General features: G+C 38.3%; 2 protein-coding genes across 6 annotated transcripts in view; both read right to left on the reverse strand.

Annotated features, from left to right (window-relative positions):
* Positions 1-237: 237 nt before the first annotated feature.
* LOC137978471 (calmodulin-like) lies at positions 238-7,473 on the reverse strand. The gene is made up of 6 exons (XM_068825413.1): positions 7,350-7,473; positions 7,091-7,124; positions 6,797-6,940; positions 3,299-3,425; positions 2,907-3,022; positions 238-1,473 (listed from the first exon to the last, which is right to left on the reverse strand). Exons 1-6 carry the CDS (start codon positions 7,350-7,352, stop codon positions 1,400-1,402), a joined length of 498 nt encoding a protein of 165 aa, XP_068681514.1. The 5' UTR covers positions 7,353-7,473; the 3' UTR covers positions 238-1,399.
* Positions 7,474-9,467: 1,994 nt separating this feature from the next.
* Positions 9,468-11,458, reverse strand: part of LOC137978472 (calmodulin-like) — a 14,372-nt gene continuing 12,381 nt past the window's right edge. For 2 of the 5 annotated variants that reach the window (XR_011118178.1, XR_011118177.1), the window contains one exon: positions 9,661-9,817. The gene's annotated coding sequence lies outside the window, so the exon portion shown is untranslated. The other 3 variants (XR_011118176.1, XM_068825415.1, XM_068825414.1) reach the window with 2 other exon arrangements.

Consider the following 11,458-nt stretch of genomic DNA (forward strand, 5'->3'; position numbering starts at 1 on the left):
GACAGCGCAAGCGCAAATGTTCTGATGCACTGATTTCACTTCATATGTGCAAGCAAATGATTGGGCCTTTGTAAAGACTCAGTGTCACATCTTCATAAACGTTTATTTAAGAAGAAGGAGAGGACTTAATTTTGCGAGAGTTAAAAGCTCTTATATTCTAATTCGCTGCCCCGCTCAACCGAATATAAAACATTTATCATGTAATAAGCAACCACTTATGGGGTGTGTCAACACGAGCCGTGTATGATCCTCTTTATTATGTCTTGTAAATCAAAACTGACTAGAATTAACAACAATGCCTGCGCAAAATAACAAAAACTGAAATACAATCAAAAGTTTACAACAATCTGAATGTAAGCTAGTAGATACAAAACATAACAATTCATTACTAGAAAATACTAATCGAATTTAGTCATTGGGTATTTAATTTAGAGGGTGAAGAGGCGGTCGTATGACTCGAATGAATATAAATGAAGACAACGCAGTATATATACCGACGCCTCGCTAATGAAGCATTGTGACAAAGTGTCACATAACACCCCAAGGGAGGCTACATAACCCATGATAAATTCATTTACTAGTCTGTCCGTAAAGGAAATAGATGCACTTATTTGTTGCCTTAATCAAAGCTGTTCTTGATCTATTCTTTTGGACATTTTGAAACAAAACGGGAACTATGACGAAACAAACGTACCACTCACAGCTATTAATTTATATACAATATTTACATATTTACAATGGAGTCCATTCGCCTTAGCTTACACCTGTCATTTTAAACAATCCTTGCTTCTCTCGGTTCCTGCAATTGGTTGGATGCCGAAACATTTTTCGTATTTTGCATGCTCATAAAGAAGAAATAATTAAAATTGCAGCATGCTAACTGTGTGGTGGCGACCTCTTCAGTGAAGCAAAACGGGATTAGAGTTCTATTAACTTAAGATTCTTTCTACTTAGTGTCATAAACCATTTGGGCTACCATTCACCAAAGAAGTGTAAACGTGATTCGACTCTCCTCGTCGCGTCAGGCATTAGACAATGATGGATATTCGCTTCCTCTAAAATGACAAAATTGTTTCTTCATGATGCGCATTTCAATATAATGTGAACTATAAACGACAAAATTAAACTGACGGTGATGATCTTTTGCTGACGTCAGTCATAAATATACTCAACGGAAAATTTATGACAAGATCTAGTAATAATTTCTTCAGTTAAATGCGTTACTTCAGGGCAAAGAAGGCAGCAAGTTTTTCTTCTTATTCTATTGTTTCTTATAACATCTATTATGCACCGTCGTGAGCCCATTTATAATATCTGTTCAAAAGAAAGCTTATCTTGAAAAACCCTATGATTTTTTTTACATTAAGCCTCTATAAGCTCTGTTCTCCTTTGCTTAAAACTACTTGGTAGCCAACAGATATTGGGGAGGACCTTCTGGGTTCTTGTCCATGTTCGACACCATGTGAACAAATTCTGTAGAAAAATATAAACAAAGAGTACAAAGTTGTGGTTGCAGTAAAACAGCCCTGTTTCGTAAAACTTGTTCCAACGTTCTATCCAAACCAAGAAAACTGTCGAATCTCACGAATTATTTCATGGATCTTCATCTTATAAAATCAGGACTGGACCCAGCTGGACTCTGGACTCTGGATTGTCAACCAAAAAATTCAATTTAAAAAAAATAAAAAAGCAACGAGCAAATTCACTTTCACCTTAAGTTAACTAGTTTAATAGGTAAGCGACACCATTATTTGTAACCCGGAAAACAGATTGGATGACGACAAAACGCATACCGTAAGTGTTGGTTGTTTGGAATTTAACTCCGCAAACTAATTTCGCTCTCATGTGTTGCATTGGATTTCGTATTAATCGTATTTTATTTTGTCTCTGAGAATCCCACTGCACCGTTTTCTTACATGAACGATTTGCTTCAGACTTTGGTTGACGATTTAGAGTCCAGAGTCCAGCTGGGTACAGTCCAGCTTTTATAAGATGCCTGTTTAATGCGGGTTAGTTCGTTTTTCACTTTAAGTGGGTAGAATTGCACAACGTTGAGCTCGCAGCAGAACTGAATTTCTTCATAATTTTAAGCCAGAGATAGAAATTGCTGTGGTAAAGAGTTGATTGTAAGAGCGCTATCCGCGCCGGCCCCTTGTTCGATTCCAGGGTTCGGAGTTACATCTGGGGTCAGGAGGCATCTATTACAAGGGCTGATTGGTTTGAAAAACAATGGGAAATAAAAAGAAAAAGAAAAAGAAAAAGAGTGTTTTTGCTCATGTGACCAGCAGCCATATTTGCATAGTAAAACAAAAAGGAAGAATTTTCATAACAATAAAGTTCAATTCGCAAAAGAATATTTCACTCCTCCAACATGGCCGATGTTTCGGCTTTGTTTCACTTCTCCAACATGGCTCCCATGACGTCATGCGAAAACACTCCATACAACGGAAACAATGGAGCCTAATCTTAAACACAACAGATAGGACTGCACCATATACTGGTTGTTAAAAGCTGCGTCGTCTCTGCGCTCGTGGATTGAATTTGTTGGTTATTTACTCTGCTCCAAGAGATTTTTCTCCAGATAAATTTGGTTTTTCCCTCTTATCAGAAATGATCCTCCCCTATTAGGAGAACTCTCGTGTTAGACTATTTAAGCTGGCTCCAGACTGTAATAAGGCGATTAATAGTAGTATATCAAGGGCACATTTATTATAACCCGCAACCATGATGTACCACAAAGGACAAAGCAATCACCGTAAACTCTTTGCCCTGCTCTTCTCGATCAGTGAGTGGGTAAAACTACACACATTGCGAATAAAAACGTGTAAACTTTCTATGCGTTCACACTTAAGGGACAAACTAATTATGCGCAGAGCGGGTGTGCAATAGAACCGGGACCTATTCACCTTCAAAGTCGATAAATCCATTTCCATCAAGATCAGCCTCTCTCATCATTTCACTGATTTCTTCCTCTGTCAACTTTTCTCCAAGGCTTGTCATTACATTTCTCAGTTCCATTGGGCTGTATACAAACGAACAATTTACTTCAGTTTAGCTTTAACTGATTGAAACTATATTTAAAGAATAACTTAAAAGTTTCAAAAACGCCTGAAGTACCGTAAATACTGAAGCACGTCTTCGCCTGAAGACATAGATTTTAGATTTCAGATTTTATTCGTTTACAGTGTTTTGATTTAAGAAAGGGAGAGGCTGCGAAGGAAACCGACAAATTGCTCAGATAAGAGGATAACGGGTAAGACGGGTTGTTTGCGTTAATACCAAAGACTTCCCCATGTACCTGATCTGTCCGTCTCCATTTCTGTCAAAAACTCGAAATGCCTCTCGCATTTCACTGTCCACATCTCTGGCCTTCATTTGCTTCTTCATCATCGACAGAAATTCGTCAAAGTCGACCTCTCCGTTGCCTGTAAAATTGTACAAGAAGTGTCAAAGATACAAGTAATTTTATAAAATAGTTACCATGTAATGTCGATCGCTTTAGAGAGAAAGGTTTTCAAAACCAAGAGCATATTGAGTAATAACAAGACGTAAACATTCAAATGAACCAATCACAACGCAAACGGCAAATGCGCATGCGTGCAGCCTGCGCCAAAGGCGTGAAAACGCGATCGAGCAAGTCAACAGCAATTGTGAGAATTGGACCGTGGGAATGTAGCAATTCAATCGACGAACTTTGAAATGGATTCAAAATATAATTAGTTAATTGCTTCCTATAATACAACTGTGTATTAACATTCCCCACGTGACATTTTTTCTCGACGGCTCTGCAACATCCGCAAGTTTTGAAAAGAAGACCTTAGACAGCAATGACCAGAACCAGGTTGCTGACCAGCGGTTTTCGTTAAAACAATCGTTGTGGTCATTGTTATTTAAGGTTTTTCGTTTTGAAAGCGCTGGCTTTACAGGCGCTCTAACAATTTTTCCAGAGGGCATCGATAGCAATGGGAAGCGTTCCAGCCGTCCGGTAGCTATTAAATTGATTACTTATGTCAGCCAATAGCCCACGCAACGTTGAGTGGCATGTACACGATAATCCGCGTGTTATATCGACATTTAAAGTCATATGCTTAAAGCTGATAAATATCATTCACGCAAACCCAAATACGTCCACCAATGGAAAAGCGTTGTATATTTACATTTCAAATCGATTCTGTCAATTTCACTGATAACAGTTCAAGTGCGAAACTGAATCTAATAAGACTCCAGCTGTCACATGACGCATGATTCTAAATATCATATAACAGTCTCGAAAAGTGGAGAACTAGGAAATTCAAGGTTTTTCGTCATCTCTAGAAACCGCAAATTTTGTGTGGTCCTCTTTTGATAACAATTTCCGTTCATCAGACTTATTCGGCACCAAAGCACTTCTGAAACTTTTCTTTTCCATGATCGAGGCCAGATATAAGCTCCTTCCATTGCAAACCTTGGCAAGTTTCAGCAGAAGAGCTTCGAGGGACTTCAGGACGTAGTTGGGAATTTCATACTTCAAAACTTTTCAGTCATGAGCATTGTAATAATAAGTTGCATTGTGAGAGTTCTTAAGACCCGGATGTCTACATGCTGAATGATTCAAGGGCAGGTTTCAAACTCTGGAGAAAATCCGTGGTCTAATAGCCCAGTGAGCGGAGATTTATCTTATAGATTTAACGAGATGTTGGTTTCCATACGTCAAAAAAACGTGATCAATCTGCTCTGTAACAACAAACGTCCCCTTCTTTCTATTGAAATTTCATCGCGTTCCGCTTGTACAGTCTCTCGTATCCCCTTTTACTATTTCGACGACAAATACGCAAAATACTAAACTCCTGTCATTGAATTTTTTTTGTTTTTTTAGGGTCTTCTTCAAAGAGGACTCCAAATTCGGCAATGATAAGAAAACAAGATTACTGATTTGAGGCGTGCAAGTAACGTGCATTCGACAATCAGGATAATTGCATTTTAAATAACCATTAAATCTCCGGCTTATTCAGTTCAAAGCTGTGGTGGCAGGAAGTATTTTTGTAAAACACGAAAGATAGCCTTAGGGAAACGTTAGAATTCAGATTTCACTGGGTAAGAAACTCTTAAATACTTTTGTCCTTTGGCCATTTCAATTTCAATAGGAAAAGAAAACAAACAGCAGTTACAAATCAAGTATAAAATGAAAATGTTTGTAACCGCTGTTTGTTTTCTTTTCCTATTGTAAGAAACTCTGTAGTGGAATTTTAAAAACATCCAGCTAAGCATAGTGCATAGTACAGTAAGCATAGTAAGATATTTTTATCCTTACTGCGAGCACATTCGAGCGACATTCGAGCGCTTTTGATAGATAGCTTTTCTGAGGAAGTCGTGTTTCGTCACGCAAACGACAAAACACGACTGCCTCAAAAAAGCGGGCCGCGCGACTGATTTATGAAGGGACTATTTTATCCTAAAAATCTGTATTTTTTTCCTTTTTCAATTCTTTTTTTAGGCAACAACGCTGCTCTCAGCACTGAATCTGATTCCACTCGAACTCAGCGAAAAAAAAAAAAACAAAAAAAAAACAGCAATTTGTGGCCATTAAGTGCCTGTGGTTTTTAGTGTCGATCACTGCATTGAAAATGTGATCGTGAAGCTGGAAGTATTAAGAACCATGAGGAATTAAGAAAATTAATGCAAAATATACATTGGGAGATCTGTTATTTGCTTTTCTGATTTGCCTACGAAATGAAGCAAACGAATGCTGCACGTAACTAAAAACCCTTTCATTTTTGTGGTACATTTTCAAAGTAAATATTCTCATTGGCGATTTCCGACTTCGCCTTATATTTTCGGTCATGCATTTGGAAAATTGAGGCTTATTACGTAACGGTTTCAGCGAGAGGTAGCATGTTGTTTGAATAGATTGAAAATATATATCATTATAGATAGTTGGAAGTATGTTGGTGGAAGCCGATGTTTTAAAAACTGGAAGTTTATTGTATTTGCGTTTGCACGCGGACTCAAACTTTCTTCAAAAAAAAAAAAAACAGTAATATAGCAGACAAAGTAGAAGGACTTCAAGGACAAAAAAAAAATCAAGGAAAATGGAGTTCTAAGAGGCGACTTCTTTCACTGGAAAGCAACCTTAATTTCCGACATTTGAAAGCAAAGGGAATTTTCCAAACTGTATACAATTCAAGGAATTACCGTCAAACTAGATGAAACGAAAGTCGAAGTTCAGAGGATACTGACACCACGGCAAAAAAGACTCAATCGACGAGAAAGTCAAATCCTCCATTTTCTGTCACGTCCCAAATCTTCGCCTCTTCCGTGAAGAAGTAAACCTTGAATTTAAAGACATTCTAAGGAGTAACTCAATAATTGCTTGATGGATGTCTCAAATTATTCTTTATTTGTTGGACAGACGCGTAATTGACTTTGGGACAAATTTTGGGTTTTAACTCAAACAAACAGAAAATTCGGCAAGGTCTAAATATGTGTTTTACAGAATTACAGACATGAAACTGAGTTATTAATCCTGTTAAACCATCACGTTCGAAGAAAAAGGCGCAAAATAAACAAAAGCCTCCTTTCGAAATTGTCACCCTCACGTTTTTAAGATTTGGGTTTTCGTGGAACACGTGTCGAATGTATTAAAAGCACGTCAGAAAGAGACTTGTGACAATTTCGGGTACACCGATTTTGAAAATTCGGCTATTTAGTAACAGTTCGTACCTCGATTTTGTTTTGCTGATAGGCAACTAAGCTTAGAAAATACAAAAACATAAAAAAATAATCTACGAAAAAAGTACAATTTCTATATTAAAATTACCGTCAACATCAACTTCTTGTATCATTTGTCTGAGCTCGCTCTGTGTTGGGTTCTGCCCTAAAGACTTCATAACTACTTCCAGTTCGTCGTTGGAAATTGTACCGCTACCGTCCTTGTCAAAAAGCGAAAATGCTTCTCGTAATTCTAGGAAGAATTAAAATATACTTTGAGTCTTGAATGTCAGATTGATGTGCTCTAAGAAGAGGTGAAGTTTCTACGGCAGGAGAAATTAATTGTTAATTTTTGAATGGTTATTCATTACATACTGCATGTGTTTCAGAGTGGCTCGCTTACCATGAATTTGATCTTCGGTAAGTTGAAGCTCGGCCTAAACAAAAACACACAAAAAATTAAGGTTACAAGCAAGCTTCCTCTAAAAATCGAGTCACACCTTTACCAACAAAGGTAATTCAGCTTTGCTAGAAAATTTGACAAAACTCTTTTTGTTTTGACGTTTTCGACGGCTTTCAGCTTTCGAAGACAAGCAGAAATCCTAGATCAGCTTGCGCGAACGACACACCCACTATTTTAAAGTAAGATGTTATATCAGTACCATGTTTTCGCTTTTCGTTGAGAGTGGAATTCCCTGCTCGAGCGACGAAAAAGTCGGTTGTTCTCTCTTATATTATAGCTCTAACAATCACCACTCAAATTCGCATAAATTGTCTCTGTTATTATTTTCTTTGACGTCATACGTGTTTTGAATTGTCCGGTAAAACCCAAGTGCCAGCTAATTTCCATTTGGATCTGGCACCTGCAGAAAAACGAAACACGTTTGTTTGATTGCATTCTAAGCAAAGATAAGGAAGGTTTTCTCTTTGCAAAATAAGGCAACAATTTTCTCTCTTCACTTTTCAATTCTTCTACATTAAACGAATTCGCAGTGAGGCTAAGTTTTTTTTTTGTCTTTAGGTGATGCTGATTCAACGTTTTGTGAAATCAAATACAATAAACGAGGGATTTATTAGAGGAAAGCACAGGACTGTCAAATTGTCACTAAGGGACAAGACTGCGTACTTTAGAAAGGAAAAGGTTGAAATCGAGTGAAATTTGCCGGTCGTTTGAGACTGAATAAGATAATTTTAGGTGATAAATCGTTAGGATAACGGATCATTTTGAACAAGTACGTCGGTTTCCTGCAGGGATTTTCGTCAGCAATGTTATAATGGGTTATTAGATTTCAAACATTTCCAGAAAAAAGATAGCGGCGCTGCATGACCAAAAGCCAATATTTTGTTTTTACCGTGAAAATTAAAGCTACTTGGAGTCGAGTGTTCTTTGACTCGTGGAGACTATCTAACGATTGGACATCGACATTTCCCAATTCATTCGCCTACATCAATAAGATGATTTGTCTTCATCTTCAGAGGTTGAAAAGTGTAACTAAACTATGAAACTAAATGAAACTGAGATGCAAAAATTGACATACAGACATCAAAATCTGTATGCGATGAAGATTGCGGACTGCAAGCTCTTGTAATTTATTTCGTTCTCAACAAATTCAAAGACAAATTTAAAAAGCAAAGATCATTTCAAATCGAGTAAAATCTATAGCTTTAGTACAAGAGTGTTTTACGACCAGTTCTGGCTTCCATCCTTTTTACATCGCTTTCTTCGCACCTTCAGTGAAAGTAACACTCGTCGATCAGTCGAGCTCAGAGAAAACTCTCCAAAAAACGGTAAATTTCGCTTATTTCAAGCCCTAAGTTGTTCCAGAGCTTGCTGCCTGGCTTGGTTCGTTCTGTGCTGCTTAAAGTCAGACAACTGGCTAAGGGCCTGTTTATATGGTCTCGCGGTTATCCGAATCTGAGCCCTCCCTTCCCGTGAGTTTAAATAAGAATTGCGTGACAGAGACAAAGTTGACCCTACTTAAGTATGCATACAGTTTAAGGGTTCGTTTACATGGAGGGAGGGGGTTGAAACAGAGCCCACCTTTACATGCTTTTACATGTTAAGACAGGGTAGCCCGCCTCCCTGGGGCACCCTGTTTACTTGCCCGGGCCACCCGACTAGGCGGGATAGCTTTTTGCCATGTAAAGGTTTCGTACCGGGCTATCCCAGCCAGCCGAGATGAGATAAACCGCGAAAACATGACAGCGCGAAGTGAATTTTTTCGTCGCCGTGCAAAACAACAGTCCTATACACTGAAAAGCGGCCGCTAGAGGAATGAGCGATAAGAAAAAAATTAAACTTTCCGCCAAGAAGTTTCTTTGGTCGGCCATTTTGTTTGTTGTGCTTAGCAGCCGCTCAAAAGATCACCCACACAGACCACCGTGACTATTCCGGTTAGATGAGTTGCATGTTTCAACCCTTTTAGCCGACTAGCCCGGTTAGTCAGGGCACCCTCCCTCCATGTAAACAGGCCCTAAGTCAGTCCTATTGAGACTCCAATACTTTACAAAAATATTTTCATTTGTCTTATACACGGTAGTCGCCTGTGATCGTTAGCACATGCACATTTGCCGGATTTCGCCGTCTCTTAGGAACACCCTGAAGCGTTGTTTGTCGCAGAAATCTGACTTAAGGTCAAGAATTTGAATTCTTTTCACGCTCGTTTTGAGATGCAAAGTTAACACATGTGTATCAGAAACACTGAGGGTGGCATTGTCAATTATGTAAGAAAAACATCTGAAAGAAGTCACTGATTTAGCACCGAACAAGAGCCAGCAACTTCGAAACGTTTGTTTTTATTAACCATTCCCGACTTGAACACGTTTCATTCAAAATCAAAGAAAGAAATAGCAATACTTAGATAGTAAAAGTCACAATAATGTTACAATTCATTTTGCATCATTGACTTTTTCAAATGATAATACAGGGGCGTATCTAAGGGGAGGGTGCGCGGGAGGGTGCGGGGGAGGGTGCGGGGGAGTGCGCACCCTCCCCCTCCTCCCCCCCCCCCTTACTGAGAAGACCTGCGGCTTTCTAATACAACTGGTATTCTGCCAAAAAAAAGTCACCAGTCAACTACGCCATTCCTTAGTGGTGCACTCCTTTCTAAGAAAAATCCTGGATTCGGCCCTGTAACAAGATTCGGGAAAAAGCAAGAACATCAAATGTATAATAGAAATTTTAAGGCAGAGAAAATAGTATTTAAATACTAAAAAAGGAGATAAAACTGAATGGTGCAATATATTTTCCGCAGCTAGGCCGCGATGTTTTGTCATTTAAAAAAGCCGGCTTTTACACCAACACAAAAATCTGGCACGGCACTCCGAAATTTCGGTACTGTACCGATGTCTTTCGGGCAAGGCTTGGTAAATTTTCGTGTGTAAACAGAACAAACAGAACCCGTGCCAGAAATTATAGGGGTGACAAGGACATCTCTGGAGGTGTGTTCGGCTTTCCAAATATTGGTACCGTGACGCTATTTGGAGTGCCGTGCCAATTTTTGTGCGTGTGTAAAAGGGTTTTAGACTGCATGAATCGTGACAAAGCTTTGGAAAAAGGCTTGAGAAATTGGGTTACTTCACTTGTAACAGCGATAATGTACTATATCCATAAACAGCCCATTTCCCTTTTCAATTAACCCTCTGATTCAAAGCTAGTCTAAGTACGATGTTTTGACAGTAATTACTCCCACAATTAATGAAAACCGATCGTCAGGGAAAAAAAAAGACTTCCGCACCTTGGCTCCTTCTAAAAGAAGAGGATGAAATTATCAATTCATGGTAGATAATTAAGTCTGATATCACAAATTTCATGGACTTAAATTTAGCAGTGTCTATATGTTTATTTGTTTGTGTTTAATTTTTAGCTTACGATGTTTTTGTTGAAATGTAAATTTTGTTTCTTTCAATTTCGTCTTTTCAAAGTTGCACCTTAACTGATTATTCCAGAGAGTCATAAAAGACCATGAAAGATAACATATCTTCAAGCTCTATCTATAGGGGATTCCTATGATGACAGTTCAGGACGCAATTTTACCAGTTACAGGCGAAACAGTGCATGACTACTCGCAAACGGCAAATTTCGTTTATGCCTTTGATTGACCGTAAATATGGCGCAAAATTTTAAAGCCAAACGTAGGAATAAGTGATTTTTGAGTTTCAAAAAGCGTGCGCGTGTCGGGATAAAACCTAGCATATATTTATAACAAAAAAAATGATTTCTAATGCAAATTCTTGCAGCTATTTACAATAACAAAAAAGACGTTTATCCCAACGCGCACATTCGTTTCTTGAAACTCCCAACTGGCTTATTAAGGTGGGGGTAAACGTGAATTTGAATGAAATTGAAGAAATAAAACAAAGAAAATTATTTGGGGAACACCAGCAGACCTTTGGCCCCGACCCAAGAGTAGCCCATGTTGGTAGCGAAATGTTCGGGTGTCCATAAACAAATTATTACCATTAAATTCTAATTTTTAAACTGCATTAAATCTTAACTTTCTCGTATTTCTCCCAATCTTGCTATACTCTTTTGAGAAAAACTATTTCCTACCAAATATATAAAAAATCATCAAATAATTTACAAAATATCCCAAAAACATCGATTTGTGTAATGAGCTCAGGGTTTTTAATTTGCACTGCTTGAAACACGAACGAGATATTTCCATCAAACCGATTTTGAGCGGCGTGAAAAAGGCTCTCAAGTGGGTACCTCTGCCTTGAAAACCACAGAGATCATAACATTAAAATTATTCAACTAACAACCGTTCTA

Source organism: Montipora foliosa, chromosome 12, assembly GCF_036669935.1.
Source record: "Montipora foliosa isolate CH-2021 chromosome 12, ASM3666993v2, whole genome shotgun sequence".
Taxonomy (NCBI): Eukaryota; Metazoa; Cnidaria; class Anthozoa; order Scleractinia; family Acroporidae; genus Montipora; species Montipora foliosa.